The 19091-nt window shown below is 47.1% G+C and overlaps 1 protein-coding gene across 3 annotated transcripts in view; it reads left to right on the top strand.

The window, feature by feature from the left end:
* The window catches only part of LOC114858486 (helicase ARIP4-like), a 35668-nt gene that overhangs the window by 5687 nt on the left and 10890 nt on the right, over positions 1-19091 (top strand). Inside the window, exons 2-5 of one of the 3 annotated variants that reach the window (XM_029155792.3) lie at positions 198-364; positions 17706-17949; positions 18332-18465; positions 18664-18840. In XM_029155792.3, the coding sequence (XP_029011625.1) occupies positions 247-364; positions 17706-17949; positions 18332-18465; positions 18664-18840 (673 nt within the window). In that variant the 5' untranslated portion in view covers positions 198-246. Of the gene's footprint in view, positions 1-197; positions 365-8726; positions 9021-10183; positions 10455-17705; positions 17950-18331; positions 18466-18663; positions 18841-19091 lie in introns of those variants that run through there. The other 2 variants (XM_029155794.3, XM_029155793.3) reach the window with 2 other exon arrangements.

Here is a 19091-nt window from a genome sequence, read left to right on the forward strand (position 1 = left end):
ACGTCCTCATTTTAAATGCTGATGTTCTGCCTTGCAGTGACGTGAACTGGTGCATTTTCTTTCAGGAAAGAAACAACAACAAGTGAAAACACTGAGATTTGTTGTAGACGCTGCACCTTAAACGCCGTCACCGCTTTTGACGTTGGATGTAAATACCGGTGAGGTTTTGCTAATAATATCGATTCCTGTCGCTGCAGGTGCGTGCGTTGTGGCCATGCTCAGGTAGCAGCAGCCTGCACGCTCACGATGTCTGATGAAGAAGAGGAGCTGCCAGCCAGGAGGGCACGGGAGGATGAGGTTTGCCACATCAGCGATGAAGGCGAAGACAATGATGGTGATGACGAGGATGAGGAGAGGGTACCTGGTAAGTTATGGCCACTTCAAGCCGCACTGCACTTAGATTTCGGCCGCATCTGCGTTTTCTTAGACGACATCATAAAACATAAAGGCTTATGGGTAGGGAAACGCGTGTTGACGTCTGCTGAGGAGGATCCGCTGGGGATGTCTGTGTATAGACGTATGAAATGGCCTTGGGAGCGGCGGTTCTAGCGCGTCGGCTTGTTTTTTTATTTATATTTATCCTTACGCGTCGCACCAGCGGCCGCGCATGTGTGCCTAGACCCGCTCTCCTCGGCAGCGCTTGACCTCGTGTCCTCCCTCAGGAAACAAACTCCTCTAAACTTTCCCGTCTCCTCCTCCTCCTGCTCATTTCTTCTGTTGCCAGTATTTGTTACATAACGCTGTGAATCATCTATTAGTCCCATTAGATGCTGAGCTGTGTGTGTGTGTGTGTGTGTGTGTGTGTGTGTGTGTGTGTGTGTGTGTGTGTGTGTGTGTGTGTGTGTGTGTGTGTGTGTGTGTGTGTGTGTGTGTGTGTGTGTGTGTGTGTGTGTGTGTGTGTGTGTGTGTGTAGGAGGTAGGATTTAAACTTGGGTTGGGTAACTTATATGGCGTCAGTCTTTGGACCTCATTACGGGGGGAGAAGCTTGGGGTTTTATGTATTTACAGTTTTTAAAATTAGAGAGGACACATGGACAGAACTGGGCAACGCAAGCACAGAGAACTTTATTAACTTGTCATCTTTCATAAATTAAGTAACATGGCAGTCTTTCCCTAATGCTTCAGTGCGTCTCAGACATTTTATATTTCCTTAATTAAATCTTTCACAAAAATGAGAAACCAACTAAGTAGTTTAAAGCTCCTTCCTCCTTGTGTTTACTGTACTGGTTTTACAGTTCTACCCCTCGTGTGTAATTGTGTAATTTTTGGATCTACACTGAAGGTTAAGGCTTGTTTTTAGGTCTGAGGCTAGTATTACCGGTAGGCCAAATTTAAGGTTGGGGGCTCAGTAGCACCCTGTGTAAATGAGGGAAGTGTAGAATTACTAACGTCTGATTTCACCCTGTCCCGGACTTTTTTTTTTTTTTTTTTGGGTTGTCAATCTGCCACGGTTGGAGGTTACACAAGCACGTTATAAAAGCACAACACCCGCCCACCCAGTGTGCACAAAAACACGCACAGTCGCTTTCCTCGTCCTCCTAGGCTGCATATCTTTTGTCTTTTATTATATTTAAACTGGCTCAAGGCGTGTCTTTTGTCATTTTATGCTGCACTGGGCCTGAGAAGCTGTAGAAAAGTTCCCCCTGTGCGCCACAAGGACATGTGGTCCACCTCCAGGATCAAACCTCTCGCCTTCTCTTCAGCACAGATTTCACCTCGTGGAGGTTCGAAGTCGAGCGTCCGTGTGGTGCAGTTCGTATTAAGTGGTACACTGCATATTGCTGTTTGGGCTTGTTTTGGTACAAGACCACATGGAATTAAATTTCGCACATTGTCATTGTTCAGTCTGCTGTCCATAGTCATGAAGTGTGTGCTCCTCCAGTCTGTCAGGCACTAAAAATCTCAAACAGTTGGTGAAAACAGCCTTTAAGTGCTGCTCGTCCTGTTTGGTGGCTCTCAGCCAGTCTTCAGTCCCAGCCCTGTCCAAAGTTGGAATGCATCAATAAGGAGGAAATGTTCACATAAGTAATTTGGCAATTGACAAAACTAAGACATGATGCAGTACATTTTCACTGGTTGCATGTTCATTTTTGCTCAATGTCAATAAATGTGGTTGTGTTAAAAGAATTTAAAAAGTGCAGTATTTCTCCTTGGCTCATTCCTCTGAGTGACTTAAAAGGGCCTTGGGCTGAACTTTCTTTCTTCGTTTTTTTTATTTATTTATATGCTTAGGTGTGGATTTTGTGTGTTTTGAGTCACTTAGAATTTTAAGGGAATAAGTTTTTTCGAAACAAGTTTTGGAGGTGGACTCACTGTTTGGCGGAAGAAGCGACATTTCCATTTTTCTCATTTTCAGTTTACAAGTCTATTTTGCACTGGCAACGTAATCACCCCCCCGCTGTCTCCTGCGTCTGTCCTATGGTTTCTATGGTAACTGTCTCCAGGACACCGCCCCCCTTGGACTTGTGACATCCTCCTTTAGTTTCTCTGTTTCTGTGTATTCTTTCCTCCTCCTCACTTTCCACCCTGTTCAACTGTTCAATGTATTAATTATCTTCCCGCAATTTTAAAATGTCTTTATTTCTTTAATTTTTTATCTTGACTTTTAGTCTTTAGATTATTTTTTCATACATAAATTCCATCCACAGGACGGTGCATGATTCATACCGTTCAGAGGGGAAAAATGTCTATAAATGTGCATTTACATTTTTACAGAGGCGCAGTTTTGCTGATTTATGACATGGCTACATCTGTTTCATATGCAGCTGAAACAGATGTTGCATTTGTCGTCCTGAAGACTCCGGTGCCTAACGCTGTTCTCTGATGCACAGGAAGTGAAGCTTTTTTTAACCACAGAAGGTCAGGTTGATTATAGCAAGTTTAATAATTAGTTTGCCTGTCAGCGCTGCAATTTCCTCTGAGGAGATTTAAGGTTGTCATGGTAACCGTTGACACGTTCAACCTCCTACATACATATATACATACATATATGACACGTATGCGCTTAGCAACAGTGTCTCTTCACTCGTGTGGTAGCAGTTTCAAGTAACAGCACCTGTACCTGTAACGTTAGTAAAAATTCAGTCACCTACGACTCAATTCATGCAGGAAACCTGTGACTCCTGCAACTGGATAGTTAGAACACAAGAAAAGTCATTAGCCAAGAATTTTCTATTTGTGATTAAGCTTGTTTTTATGGCAGTGCTGCGAACTGCATTTAATTTTACTGCTTTTCTTCTGCTCCCGGGTTTTTCCATCATTTAGAGTAGAAAGTTGCAGAAACAGGATGATGCAATGGAAATGAGCACTTGACTGGGCTGAAAGGTCCATTAGAGATGGACCTCTTCTATAATGAACTTCATACAGCAGGACAGGCAGGGTGAGATTTTTAAGTATTTACGTCACTCGCCTATTAAAGCTTTTGTGGCACACTGTTAATGAATGGTTTAATTTAATCAAAGAAACCTTGACTGCGATGTTTGTAAAACAGCCCCAGGTGCATTGGCAAAATGACATACAAACACTGCACATGCATGATATTTATTATTAGAGGAACAGCTAGGCGGTGTACAAAACTGCTCGGAGCAGAAAGTTTCAAGCTAATAAAAGCAATAAGGCCAAAAAGCTGCATTTCAGCAATGAGGAATGTCCTCATTGCTGAAATGTACCTTAACCGTTAATAGTTTATTTCAATGTTCACAGTAATTTAATAAGTTATATTGTTAATAAGTTTGCTAGAGTGTTTTAAGAGCGTTTGTTGCTGGGGGAGGCGTCATTACCTAATGCTGGGGGATCAGTAAGGCCCACTCCCAGTGTCGGGCCTTCATGGTAAACTGGTTTTGGTGGAATATTTGAAGAAAACCTGCTCCAGAGTGTTCGCAACCCGAGACAGAGGCGACCTTTCAGCACGAGCAGCCTCGAGCTCTGAGCCAGCGCCACGGTGGAGCTGCTCAGGTCCGAGCAGACCTGAGAACCTGCTGAACCTGCTGAAACATCTGCCACATGAGCTGAAGATGTCGGTTCAGTCAGAACAGAAGGGATTAAAAAAAATAAGTTAAGGAATTAACTGGTTCTAGGTTTGGTCCCTAAAAGTTTTATTGAAGAGTTGCTTAGAGAGTGGAAATAAATAATAAATGTAAGATTTTCTTACAGCCCTCCCCTGTTCTGAGTTACTGATGTCATCAGAGAGCCTGTTTACTAGAGGATGAGGCCTTGTACATAATCTACTGCAGTTCCATTGAAGAGAAGATGCAAAATGACCCAGAAAATTGTGTGTGTGTGTGTCTGTGTGTGTAAAAGATGCAAGGCCATTAGTCAAAAAGTGACATTGAGTAATGGACTTGGGAAGGTGGGACCAGCGTCCTAAAATGAAACCGCCCTCCTCAGCAGCTGCTGCGCTGCCTCTTCTGGGTCGTGTGTGTGCGCGTGTCAAGTCAGGCCTTGGCTAACGCACAGACTCTTCCTGGAGTGTTGGCATGTTTGTGTTTGTCTGGATCCGTTTTAGGCCGTAAACACATTGATGTGAGGACAAAGGTGTGTGTGTGTGTGTGCTGCATGTCGCAGGCAGCTCGGACAAGTCTGTCGTGAGGTTTAGTCACGCCCTTCATCAGATGTGTGCACATAACCACACAGTGGCTCTGGGGAGCGTGACATCAACGGCCTGTTAATTAGCCTGCGGCTCCCCTGCCTGTGTGTAGGTGTGCAGGCAGATGCAGGCAGGAGGAACACTAAAGGCATTGTTACAGCTGGTGGTTTAATCAGCGCCAACCTTGGTCAGAATTGGAGCGGTGAAACGTCTCACAGTTGCTCTTTGAAATTGACTGAATGAATGAATTCAGTGCATCATACCTGCTCGGCACCTGACGGTAGCTGCCGACTGAGCAGCCAGGTTCTCTGGGAAGCCGGAGCTGGAAAGTAAATGCTTTCTCTTGGTCGCTGCTCCTCCACGTCAACAGGAGCATGCGGAGGCATCCGTTTCCTGGCCCCTCCCTGAGGAGGTGGGAGGGAGGCGTCCCCCACCGGTAGAAGACCCAGGACACGCCGGAGGGACTGTGTCTCTGCTGGCCTGGGGGGGGGGGGGGCGCCTTGGGGTCCCACCAGAAGAGCTGGAGGAAGTGTCCGGGGAGAGGGAAGTCTGGAGCTCTCTGCTCAGACTGCTCCCCCCACGACTCGGCCCTGGATGAGCGGATGGAGATGGATGGATGGCAGCCTGGGATGGTTAAAACCTAAAAGCTAGAAGGGCCGCGTGATGTCAAGCTGCTTAGACACTGTGCTGATTGGTCAGTTGAAAGTTGAGACACTCGCTTGCTTTATTGTATCTGACTCCAGAATTACATCTAGTAATGTACTTTCATATGGACATCAGCACTGCATGACTCAGCCTCGGGCGTCGCATACTGACGCTGTGAAGGGCACGGCGTGGCAGAGACGGACCTTGGTCGGATTCACAGTAAACCACATTAAAATACGTCCAGGATCAAAATAGGAGAAGTTTGACATTTTTACTTTTAAGTTAATGTTCCAGATTGAAAAAGCGAAAACGAGCGAATGTGTGAAAATCTCAAACTCTCTGAAGTCTCTGTCTTGTGTTATGTTCAGCAGAAGAACCGAAAAAAAAACAGTCAAAACACATTTCGTAACATTGTGTGTGTATGACCTGATTAAGGGCTGCACAGAGTGAAGTGTGGGTGGGTGATACAGTAACACCAGCTGCTCTACATACTGATGCAGCAGGCTGCCAGGGCTGTGTGTGTGTGTGTGTGTGTGTGTGTGTGTGTGTGTGTGTGTGTGTGTGTGTGTGTGTGTGTGTGTGTGTGTGTGTGTGTGTGTGTGTGTGTGTGTGTGTGTGTGTGTGTGTGTGTGTGTGTGTGTGTGTGTGTGTGTGTGTGTGTGTGTGTGTGTGTGTGTGTGTGTGTGTGTGTGTGTGTGTGTGTGTGTGTGTGTGTGTGTGTGTGTGTGTGTTACAGATCAGGTAACGGTAACGAACTCTGCCTCTCGGAGACAAACTCATGATGAGTTGGCGTAACTGTGCCAACCTGGAGCTGCAGACCTCAGAGCTGTTGGAATCTGAACACAGTACTCGCCCCTCGCGGTGTAATTGGGTCACAACGTTCCTCCCGAAAGTGCTCTTCTCAAAGTAAAGTTCTGCGTTTCTTCTCGTGTTCTATGCACGTTTGCACATTTCAGTTATTCTTTTGTGAGATTGTATCATTGTTTTATACAAGATCCAGAAGATCATAAATGTGTTGGGTCCCTCATATGTCTGACTAGCGGTGTCTCTTAAAGGCTGCGGGAGTGTTGGGATGTAAAAGCGAATTTTACTTGAGTTAATACTAATATGTTTTTGGAGGAAAAAAACCTACTATTATTATTATTATTATTATTATTATTGTTATTATTATTATTATTATTTGCACTACTGCTGACATGAATGAGGGTCCGTAAACATTGGAAACACTTTGAACCCAGCCTGCGTCCCTCTGCTACACTCTTGCACTGCTGTGGCTTCTGCAGGTGTACACAGTCCATGTGGAGGGAGTTCTGCTGGTTTTCACGAACTCGCGTGGTCCTTGGAGACAGACAGACTTTGAACCTCGGGCTATTTTAGGGCAGCGTGGACCAGAAGTCAAACCAAAGTCAAATTTAATCGTGAACCCGCGCGTCCTCTAAGCGGCAAATGCATCTCTGGACTTTTGTTGTTAAGCTGTTGATCCCTCAGCTTCCTCTACAGCCTTTACTGATTCACCAATGGGAGCCAGTCTTCCTGTTTCTCCTGCAGCATAGCATTCTTCACCTGTCTCCTTTAACTGATCATCCTAACACGCTTTCCCCGGTGATCTAGCTTTTATTTCTTGTTCAAATCGATCGTCTGACTGATTGTGAGAGTCCTGCCGTCGTCCCGGCGGCACATTCCAGTGTTTTTTTTCCATATACCTCCGCAGGTGGAAGTCGGAGCAGGGAGTGACGTCACGGCCGGGTACACGGTGTTCAGTCAACAGCCCGGTTAGGCTGTCATTGCAACACCAGTTCATGCCAGCTCACTCTTAGTCAGCAGTTTGTACCAGATTCTAATCACAGGCTTTATGCGTCCAATCACCCCAGCAACATGTCCTCTAGATAGAAGCTGGACAGGACGCGACAAAGGATGATGCACAGTAATGGAGTAGCAACAATACGAAAGAAAAGTAACAGCAGTAGATCAACACTGCGTGTGTGTGTTCCAATCAGTAAATTAGCTGCCTGTTGTCATCATATTACACAGGATTTGTGGCGTTTTTTTTGGTCCAGGATGTCTTCCTCTCTCCCTCTCTCTCCCTCCCATTGGTCGATCCAGGTTACATAAACAGTGAAATGTGAGCTTCCCCACAGGAGGCGTGTCTGGAAGCCAGAACTGTGGTAGTGTGTCAAAGGTGACTGTGTGTGCGTGCGTGCGTGAGCGTGCTCATGTGTTGCCAGGCAGTCGGTCGCCTGCCGCACGCCGCCGCCCCCTCCTGCCGCGTCCGCCCTCCACCTCGTTATTCTCGGCCCCTCCCCCCCTCGGTGTGTGGACATGTGACAGCGGGCTGCCTGTGAGTAAAGTCATCTGTGAAGGATAATCCCACCCCACCACTGTGGGTTTAAAGGGGTTGAAGGGTTCGCAGGGTTTTCCCTTGTTTCACCTTTTTGTCTTTTAAAATTGTATTTATAATTTATGCTTGAGAATTCTCTTTTATTTATTTATTTTTTTACCTTTTTTCCATGTTTCCTCTAATTGCAGCGATTCCTTTTTTTTTTTTAGTGCGTGAGAACGTCACAGTTCACCTTTTAATTCTGCTTCCTGTCCTCCATTATACTGTTGGTAGCGTTTCTAGTGTTAATGATGTGTTTACTGGTGTTTATGGAGTGCTATACCGTCCCGCGAAGCCAAGGAAGACTTTTCCAACTGCACTGACTTCTGCAGCGAGCAGAAAGTATCTCCACCCTCCATTTCCCCCTTTTAATCCTTCTCTCCAGCTCATTTCCCAGCTGTAACGCTTCCTCCTTTGTCTGTATCGATTGCCTCATTCCCTATGGACACAACCGGTAAAAGGCCCTAATTGATTGAGTATTGCATCATTTGTGATCAGGATGTTTTAAAAAATGGAATTATGTTTTATATTTTACATAAAACTTAAATATAAATGTGTGGGAAAGTAACTTTTTATAACACGTACGGCAGTTACAGCTTCTACTACAACCTGGATCTAGATTAGTTAGTGTTTTTATAGATTAGGTCTGTACTGATCTGCTACAGCATTTGAACAAATCCCAAATATAAATAAAATAATTCATATATATAATAAACATAGCATGTGCTGCTGGGAGCTGAGACACTGTAGACTTATAGACTGTAGATCTTGTGTTTAAAGCTCTAATATCTGCCTGGTCACAGATTTTAGATGCAGGTTTTCTCTTCTCTGCCTACTCATTCTTTGGTTTTCTTCTCATAAAGTCATATTTAGCACCCGGTGGCGTTCACGCCCTCTCCCTGTGACGTCCTGTGTTCCTTCTCTCCTCTCTCGCCGTCTTTTCACCCTGCTTTTTGCCCATCTCTTCCGGCTTGAACCCCCTTGCCCCTGTTACCTAAGGCAGCCTCTGTGCTGGGTGGGGGCGTGGCCTGCTGACGTCACAGCCAGCCCTACGTCGCCAGCTGGGGGAGGGGAGGGGAGGGGAGAGAGAGGCAGCGAGGGGGCGGAGGGTAGACAGGAAAAGCGGTGCAGCCGGGTGGGGCTCCTACGCGCGGCGGCCCGGGGCAGCTTTCAGCGACTCATTGTTTTGTAATTGTCCCAATGGCCCCGCGTCCTCCGCGAAGCGCCGGTAAAGCTGCGAGGTGACGCCGGAGGCTTCAGAGCGCCTCACGCACAGGTAGACGGTGACACGGCGCGCTCGTACCCCCGCGGTGAGGCGTTAGCGGTGCGTGGAGGGGCCCAGCACACGGCGGCTGGAGCCATGGAGCTCCTGGACGTGTAGCAGAGCAGGAGACTTTCAGCCACATGACATGGGTGAGTTGAGGAAGTTTTTTTTTTTTTTTTTTTTTTTTTTTTTTGACTGACCAGCTCAGCGGCAGCTTCTCAGGCCAACAGGCAGCAGAACATGGGACATATGAATGTGTGCTCACATCAGAGGAGAGGGGGCATCTCTCACACTGACCTATATATGGGGCAGTGCCAAATCTACGACCGGGGCAGATCAGAGCTCAGGGGTTTCATAAGGCGTGTTATGAAATCAATGCTGGAAGTCCTTGTTCCCAAAAAGTCTCCTCCTCCGGGTTTCAGGGACATTCCTGTAATTTCAGTTCTAAAAGCATTTTTCTGTTTTAATGGAGCAGCTGACCCTGTGTTTTTGTTTAATTTCAATTTTTTTTGCAGTTAACAGTAGTTTCCAGCTGAATCTACTTTAGTCAGGACTCAGCGAACCTGGAGAAAACACAAATTGATTATAGCAATCGGACAAATTAGCATGATGGTACGATAAAGGTAAATGGCCATTAGTGTGGTGCACTCACATCAAACCCCACTATGATCTATTAAGTTCTGTTATACATTATCTGCAGCTATTGTTTATAAGTGAAGGTCATATGTAGGTAACGCTATAAAATATCCTTCATGTGGGTTCTAACGCTTTAGAGGCTTTTGTCCTCTATTAATTATGTACTGCAACGCGGCGAAACCAATTGCAGGTGAAAAGATGGAGGCATTTCGTGTTTAAAGAGATCGATTCTGTAGGTGCAGGAAACGCTTTTCGTAGGTTTCTTGTGTCATGGGTGCTTGAGGGACGTTCCGCTCCACATTCCTCCTCTGGGCTTTACTGCTGCGGCCTCGGGCTCCAGACGCTCCAGTGTGGAACCTACACCATGCGTTTCCTCCTCGCCTTAAAAGCGTCAAAAAAGCTTTGAGGTGATTGAAGTTCAGCCAGTTCCTTTTTTTGGGGGGGTTGTGTTTCTATGTTCAGTTTTTTTCCAAAGCATTTGAACAAATGGAAGTTCAGCTTAAAGCCGAACCTTCTTTTTTGTCATCGGCGGGCGTGTTCACAAACGGCGTGTGCGTGGGGGCAGCTGCTTCCGCACATGCTCCGTCCTTCCAAGGGGGGGACGGGGCCGTAGGAGTACCCCCTCGGTGGGGCCCCGGCTCCAGCGTGAAGGCTTATGTAAGTTTTTCAGCTGCCAGCCCTGCTGCCTCCCTCCGCTCCGCATTCACAGTGTTATTGACTGGAGCGGAGAGCGCGGTCAGTCAGTAGTCAGTGAGTTAGTCAGTCACTGAGGCAGTAGAGCAGCCGCGAGGCGGAGGAACGCACGCCCTGGACGCGTCTTTCCCACAGGAGGCGGTTTAGACTGTGAAGCAGAGGATCAGAGGAGGGCGAAGGAGAGCCGCTGGTGGGGTTTTTTTTTTTTTGCTCCGTAGCCATGCTGCTCCTGGACGAGTCCGAGACCTTCACAGGTAGGTGGCATGAGACGAGAGGGAGCTGGGAAGTTCAGGATGGGGGAGGGAGGAGGGAGGAGGGATGAGCAGCGTCCTGAGTGCGTCCATGTGTGTGGAGGTGAAATAGAGACGGACCCACTTTCCCGCGCTCCCGTCTCCCCGTCCCGTTCTGTCGCTCTCCAGCCAGCGCCGCGTCCTCGCGTCCCTCCGCGCAGCCTCTCCCACGCTGCGCGCCGGGCCCGGCCTCCCCATTGGCTGTTTCTACGGTTACCTAAACCCATGCCGCGGCGCGATTGGCCGGCCCGGTGCGGATCGGGCCACGCTGGGAGTGTGAGCATGTGGAGGCAGGAAAACACCAGGTTCATGAGACCAGTGGGTCAGGGGGGTAAAGGGGCGGCGGCCGGGGACGGAGAACGTGCATGCATCACACTGTATTAAAGGTTTATCAACCCAAAAGGTTACTATAATAGTCACTTATTATTATTGAATTAAATAATAAGGTGATGCTCCGGCATTGATGGAGAATCCCCACGCTTTTTGATTCTACCCACTGGTGAAAACCCATCGCAGGGGTCGAGCTGCGGCGCGACGCCGGTTTCCACAGTCTGTCGCTGACAGTGAGCGGAGCTGTGCTGCGACACAACAGGAAGGAGCCCGTTCTACTAATTGTTCTGTCCAGGACTCCTGTTCAGACAGACGCCGGCAGCACGTGGCTGCTTTTCAAAGGGCTCCGCACGGGGCACGCCGGCTCCTCTGGCCTCTGAATCCCACTTCCCTAACGCCGTGTTCCTCAGTCTCTGTCCTTTTTCTGCTTCCTTTATTGTTAATCTCTGTCTGCAGCTTTCATCTTCCCTGCCCTCTTGCTTTTTTCTCGTGTCTCTGCCTTTTAATCCTGCGGGTTAATAAACTCTAACTCTAATAAGCTGTTTTCTGCCTGTCCGTGATTGGAGAACTAGGCCTCAAACGTTCATTTATTGTCATGTCGGCCTCTGCATCACCATTTTATTACTATATTGGGGGTTTATTTTGCACCCATTTGAGGTCAGGAAGCGGAAAAGCTGTTAACGTGTTGATGCGGCGGTGGAGCCAGATGTGTTCAGGGCAGGAGACGCTGGTGTTGCTGCCTTGCCTCAGTGCGGGGGAGATTTGTCAGAGGTTGCTCTGAGGCTGAAAGTGCGCAGTGTCCTGAACGCTGCCAGCGGCGCTTTGCGTAACAGGCTGCAGTCTGACCAGCACTGTGTGTGTGTGTGTGTATGTGTGTGTGTGTGTGTGTGTGTGTGTGTGTGTGTGTGTGTGTGTGTGTGTGTGTGTGTGTGTGTGTGTGTGTGTGTGTGTGTGTGTGTGTGTCCTTGTCTCGTCCCATTCCTCCTCTTCCTCAGCAGCTCTGACACACTGGCCTACAAACAGCCTGTTCCACCTCGCCTCACCCCTCTGCCTCTCTCTCTCTTTGTCACATTGTCTCTCGACCTCCTTTCTTGCTCTGCCTTCACACTTTGTTCTGGTTTGTCTCACGCAGCCAACAGGAGGGTTTCATAACTCACCTGCCTCATTCTAATAAAGCAGCCTAAGAACTTATTCAGGCCAGTGTGTTATATAAGAGAGGTGTGTGTGTGTGTGTGTGTGTGTGTGTGTGTGTGTGTGCTATTTGCTAAGTTAAACGTTGCTTCAGATATTAACATATTTTATTGTTTTCTCATACACAGCTTATGTAACTTGCTCGGTCTATCTTTGGAAGCAGGCCACACGTTTTTTTTTCTTTAGGTTTTGTGTTGTTTTTCGGTCTCAATCTCGTCTTAGTTTGAGCGTCTGACTGAGAGAATGAGTCAATGGATAAAGGTTTTTTTTGTTTGTTTTTTTTTTAATTAATAAATACCAAGTGAAGGGCGTTTTCATTAAGTTTTCCCTGATTTACAACAAAATGTTTGTAATTACATTTAAAGCATGATTTACATCATACGTTGCAGCTGATTATCACCTACAGTGTCACAGTTTTTACTCTTATCATGATCCATCTATTTATTCTACATTTATTTTTATGGACTAATCATCTGGCAACACATGCATTTCTCCGCCGTGACCATCTGGAGTTTTCTAGACACACTTTCTTAATCTAATCTGGGGCTTGACTTGCATGTTTATTATTAGCCGAATCAAACCAAAACTGCTAAGCTGGTGGCTGACGTGCAGTAGGTGCCAGGTCTGAGTTTTCATCTGATCCGTCCTTAGCTGAACTGAGTGTGTTCATGTTTGTTTGGCGTTGAGGCTGGCAGACTGTCCCCTGCTCTGTTACTCTACACTACAGAGCAGTGTCGAGTCATCTAAAGAAGACAAGTGAGAGGGAAAATTCTGATGCTGTCAACACACACACACACACACACACACACACACACACACACACATGCACACGCGCTCTTCTTCAAACTTCAGTGTGTTCCTTGCTCGTCACTGGACACGTGTGTGTGTGTGTGTGTGTGTGTGTGTGTGTGTGTGTGTGTGTGTGTGTGTGTGTGTGTGTGTGTGTGTGTGTGTGTGTGTGTGTGTGTGTGTGTGTGTGTGTGTGTGTGTGTGTGTGTGTGTGTGTGTGTGTGTGTGTGTGTGTGTGTGTGTGTGTGTGTGTGTGTGTGTGTGTGTGTGTACAGGACGTTAGGTTCTTGTGAACATACTGGTTGTATAACAGCCAGAGGCAGCAGTTACATAACCGTCCCCTAGTTCGGCGTCGGTGGCCTGTGTCTCTGCTAGAGAGCAACTTTCCGTCTGAGTGCGACGGCTGGTGTGGAGGCTGATGAAGCCGGGCCGCCCGCTGTGCACAGCAGCGCGCTGAGGTGGAAATGCAGAGAAGAGACGTTCAGTTTGTTGGTCTCGACTTTTAACCCAACTTCTGACCTCATTCTTATTATTTCCTGCTTCAGATCCACTTTAATATTCATATCGCCCCCTCCTGACATTTTTAACACCTTGAATAAGTGAAATGTTTGGCCTTATTTGCACTAAAACTTCCAGGTTATTCATTTATTCACCAACCAAGGTTAAAGGAGTCAATAATTAAATAAGTATTTACTTTATTTTGGGGTTAATAAAAACGTTTAAAAATGTAATAAGTGCATTTTTTTTTCTTTAATTTAAAATAATGTAAGAGCATATTTAGAAGTTTAGAAATGTAAATATTTACACGGGGGTTTGTGGAGGTTGTGCACAAGGACGTGCAGTGCTCTTGGTTCACCAGGTGATCAACATTACCGTACACGTCGCTCTGTTACTGCTGCTGTCACTTATCGCGTCTTGTAATCACTGACTCGAGCCTCCTCTCCTCCTGTAAGGTGTAATTAGGAGTTTTATAATCGTACGTCAGCAGGAGGCGGTTATGCAACGGGGGCGACAACTTGATCGTGCTGGAACACATACCTAGGCAGCAGCAGAATGTGCGTCTGTCCCGAAAAAGCTCCTAAGTCGGCCTGACGGGAGAAAGCCGGCATCATTTTAATGCAGCATAACAGATATTACAGCATTTACAATAGATGGGGTTGATCTCTGAATGCCAGCCTCACTCTACATCCGCCTCCCTCTCGCTGGCCTTTGAAAATTCATCCATTACACAATCCCCCCGCTTTACAAAACGAGTTGAATAACGGAGGGACGGGGGCAGAGCGTCGATTAATGCTTCTTCCCGGAAATGTCCGTCTAACGTCAGAGTCTGAGGACGCTTTGTGGATGAAGCGGTCGAGTTAATCGCCTCTGCGCGCCGTCACGGTGGATTTCACGTCCCTCTGTTTCCTGCCGGCGTCCAGACATTTTGTCCTCGGCGCGTTGGTGACGCGGGGGATTCTCCGCCGCCGCGTAGTAAACATCTGCGTCAGCAGTAATGTGCTTACGCAGAAATCTGGCAGGGGTCGGGGCCGCTCTGTCGACTTCAGCCTCTTGTTTACTCTATTAGGTTTTACTGCCGGCGTCGGGGTTTTAGGGACGGAGAGCGGCTTTTCACCGTGAGAAACGGGTTAGAAGTTGGGCATTTGTCATCGCTGGGAGGTTTCTGTGGGTAAATGAATGAGCCTGGTATGTAGGTCAAGCACTCAGGTCCACATCCAGTATCTGCTGTCTGTCCCAGCTTGGCCTCCGCTGTACAAACTCAGGTATGGAGCCAGAGACACATTCCTGATGGTGTTGACTGAGTTGCTGTGTTCACACATTTAAAGCCCAACGTCGGTGCAACAACTTTTTTTAGTGGTTCAAGAGTTTGCTTACTTCATTCTGACAATAAAGAATTGTATTTATATGCTGTAATCTTTACTTCAGAAGACATTTTAGCATGAAACTATGATTTCTTCACCCATGTACGTGAATGAATGACTTTTTAATTTGCTGTTGCTGTTTGCATGATGTTTTGGCTGTTTGTGAGGTCACTTCACCAGCGTTCGGACTTCACCACAGTTTATCTAACCTACATCTCCTCCTCGCAGCTCGGTCTTTGACTTTGATTTATGTTGCATAGCAACAATCGTCTGTCCAGCTCTTAATTTTCAGCTTAAGACGACGCTGCACTGGATTCAAACAGGGGAAGAGCTGCTCAACCACGCTCCACCACCAAAGCACCATTTGCGGCTGAAGCCGAGTTTCTGCTTCTAGACTATTCGCCAACGGGAAATGAACTCGTAAATTAGCTTTGAAAGTCTGCATCGAAGCGCGAGGCCTTTCTCAGATGTGGTTGAGTCTGTGCTTGCAGGAAATGCAGGCACCCTACTTGGCCGCTTGCGCGTCTCTGACGTTATTCTGATGCTGACTGTGGGTTTTTCTGGCGATAATTTCTTTATGTAACGTGTGATTCTGGCGCCAGGCAGCCCGTTCCACTCCAGTGCCGCCGTTCTTCTGTTGTGTGGTTTGTGCAGAACCAAAAGTATCTGATTGTGTTTGTTTAGCATCACTCCAGAGGTTTTTTAGCTTCCTCGTCGAAGTACGGAGCACATGATTGGTTATATAACGTAGTTTATGCGTGTGTAAATGTTGTATAACCCGTCCCTACGGTCTGGTCGTAATGTGCTGAGATTCTCCCCACGGTGTGTGTTTGGGAACATGGGCGTCTGCTTGTGTGTGTGTGCGAGTCTATTTAGCTCCCTCCCCCTTGTGTTTGCATTAAGTTTAATAGTTTGAGCCCCTGTGAGACGCTGTGCAGGATAAATAGGTAGCACAGGTACAGGATGGATAAGTAGTTCACTGTAACTGTGAAATGACATAACTACTGTAGATGTGATGCCTTCCAGGGGCACATATGAAGTTTTTTTTTATCCTATTGGGATTATCATCACCCTATAAATAGATCATGTGATGTAAAAGTCATACTGTCTTATATGTAGATGTAAAGAAGCATGCTTTTATGTTTAAGTGGCCTTTTATTGCCCGAACTGGAGAACTGGTGAGAGGAAACAATCAGTCAGCAGTTTAAATATTGATTTTGGCACCAGCGTTGCATCCGAACAGCTTGATTCAGCTCATCGAATCACAGGCTAAAGCAAACTGAACCGCGTGAGGTCCACCTGCATCCAATTCCTGCTTTGCCTCCGCTCCCAGCTGCTCTCGCAACCGTCCTCATCTTTACCCAACGCAGACCTGACAGTCAGATGTTGAGTCGTCAGACAGCTCCGTTCCACTACAACCCACTCACATGTTCTGCTTCTGAGTGGCGTTCGCACATTACACAACAAATTTTGTCTGATTTGTGTTATTACCTAAACAAAAACAATGTTTTATGCCAAACAAGTATTCCGTCTGTCTGTAACTTATTCTACTCTATTTCCCAGCCTTTGTGTGGAATAATTCTTGGATTTGGAGCCAATCAGGAAAAAGAGCCCTGCGTCCTATAATCTACATTTGTGTATGGGTTTGTTTTCTATAAGAGTGTGTGCATGTGAGAGAGAGCGTCTCTCTCTGTCTGTCACGGTCTGTCTCTCTGACAGACAGAGAGAGCGAGAGGCTCTCTCTCTCTCTCTGAGTGATGGCCTCGCTTTCATCTTTTTCCCCTCCTTTTATTTCCCTTCCTTTCTGCCCCCTCAGTGGTTTCCGTGTGTGTGTGTGTGTTGCTGGTGATGTCGGTCTGTGCATTTCAGGAATCGTTACATAACTGTTCTGTAAGGTCGAGTTGGAGGGAGAGACGAGGGGGAAACAAAAACAAGGCAGCACTGAGCAAAATCTAACCTGTCACATGGATGAAATTATTACTAGTAATATGTCCAGTTAACAAAAGTTGTTCTAGGGACATGGTCTTTCAGCTCGTTCCTGGAAAAACAAATCATGGTCTGCACACACAGGAAATTGTGTTTTGTTTCCTGCGTTTGATTGAAGTAAATGGAAGACGAAGAAGGTGAAAACTAAATGGAGGAAGGACGTCAGAGGGTCTTTATGGCCACGACTCGTTTTTTATATTGATTGCTTATCATTTGAAAAGTATTATACTAGTACAATTAATAATTAATGTTTTTTCAACAACTAATTTCCATTGTACTAGTCCGTTCAATGCAACATTTAACTCGTGTGTGTGTGTGTGTGTGTGTGTGTGTGTGTGTGTGTGTGTGTGTGTGTGTGTGTGTGTGTGTGTGTGTGTGTGTGTGTGTGTGTGTGTGTGTGTGTGTGTGTGTGTGTGTGTGTGTGTGTGTGTGTGTGTGTGTGTGTGTGTGTGTGTGTGTGTGTGTGTGTGTGTGTGTGTGTCAAGTCAACCCGGGCCTTGGCTAACGCACAGACTCTTCCTGTGTTGGCATGTTTGTGTTTGTGTGGATCCGTTTTAGGCCGTAAACACATTGATGTGAGGACAAAGGTGTGTTTGAGGGTCGTGACTTGGCGTTTACACTGTGAAGGTTAAAGCGAGGAGTCGCTGCAGGGGAACAAATATGAGGCCAGCGCTTGTTTGTGTCCTGTCTTGTGTTTCGTAAGCCATCCATATTTATGATCCAGCTCTTACATAAGCCTCAGATCTGGTTCAGTGTGTCTCTGGCAGAACAACTGAGAGAGGGAAGACGAAGGGAGAGAGGAAGAAGGTGAAAGGGAAACACAAGCAGATTTAGGGAAGAAGACAGAAACGTAGAAATGAAGATTAAAGAATTTATATAAACCCTGACCATAAATGAAAGACGTTTCAAATGTAGTTAAAGGTTAACGTATGCATTGACTCATGAAGAGACAAATATCAATGATGATGTTTAGTTAAATGTTGATTTGAATAAATCATCATATTTATCTTAATGTAAACACACATCCTTTATCGAGCGTTCCTTCTTCTCGTCGCAGACCAGAGTCACGACATCCCCTTCAGCTCGGAGAATGAGACTCAGGGAGGCGATCCGGCTGTGTGGCAGTGCACCCCTCCCCCGTCTGCCTCACCTTCGGGGGAGACGCCGGCACACCCTCCTCCCACCCAGCCCGCGGCCAGGCCCCGCTCCAGACCGGCCAGCCAAAGTCCCTCCCCTCCCTCGGCCCTGACGGGAACCAAGAAGAGGGCGTCCAAACCGACGCACATGAGGCGCAACATCAGGTGCTGACATCAACCGCAACGTCACATCTTCATGGACGGGTTTGAATGTGTGGACTGTTGCCTGTCAGTGAATATACAGAACAGACACTCAGTCTATGGGTTCATTCCTTCAGCTGCCAGTAACCATTATATAGCTCAACCTCAAGTATGCGCTTTTTGTTACGTAACACTCTTTACAGTAATAGAAAGCATGTGTCAGAGATGCATAATCTGGGTTCAGTTCCTTTCCCTAAATGTAGTTACTGCTCTGATGTGGTGCGTCCGAATGTAAATGCACCGTGCAGTAAATTAGATGCTATGTCAATTAAGTGAATCTATAGTTTCTTCAGATTTTCAGTTGTTGCTATAGGAGGAAGAACTAGTGTTGTCTTTCTCTGTATAGGAAGTTACTGAGGGAGCATCAGTTGGAGGCAGTGACCAAAGCTGCCCAGCAGGAAGAGCTAGAGAGGAGGCGGCGTCTGGAGCAGCAAAGGAAACAGGATTTCGACGCATCGCTGGTGCCCGAGTACACAACTGGTGAGAATATGGAGCCAGTCGCACAATAAAGCAGCCGTGCATCACATACCTTGTGGGTTAAACTGACTGTACAGCAGATTGTTAGCATCGGCACATTTTGACTCATTCAATTAGGCTTTCCCTTTGTCAACACTTGACCTGTCTTGTTTCATTATCAAAAATCTGAACACAACTGCCCCTCGCGCTTCCTCTGTGCAGGCGACGTGACAAAGCACGTGTCCGCGGCGTCGGCGGCGTCGCTGCGGGACGCGAAGTCAGCGAGACGGGAGGTGATCTGCCTGGACTCCAGCAGCACCGGCATCAGCGAAGACGAGAGCAAGGCCGACGCGCAGCACGGCAGCTCCTCCGTTCCTGCCGAGCTCACGCACAAAGCAGGTGAGACGCACACACGGGGCGTGAGCACGTGTGTTAGTGGGAATGTTTTCCTTAGCTCCAAAACAACCCGAGTCATGCTCTGGACAGCACAGGTTGCCCTTTAGCCTCTGTTGACTGAGTGAGTGACACACAGCTGGGAGGTTTATTCATCCAGTTGTGTGTTTTGAGCCAGTTGCCGCTTTCTGCCAAGTCAGAACGCCCTGAGCCCTGAGGCGACGTGCGAAGGGCTGTGGTACAGACGCCGGGCTTTC

The sequence above is a fragment of the Betta splendens genome, chromosome 7 (assembly GCF_900634795.4).
Source record: "Betta splendens chromosome 7, fBetSpl5.4, whole genome shotgun sequence".
Lineage (NCBI taxonomy): Eukaryota > Metazoa > Chordata > Actinopteri > Anabantiformes > Osphronemidae > Betta > Betta splendens.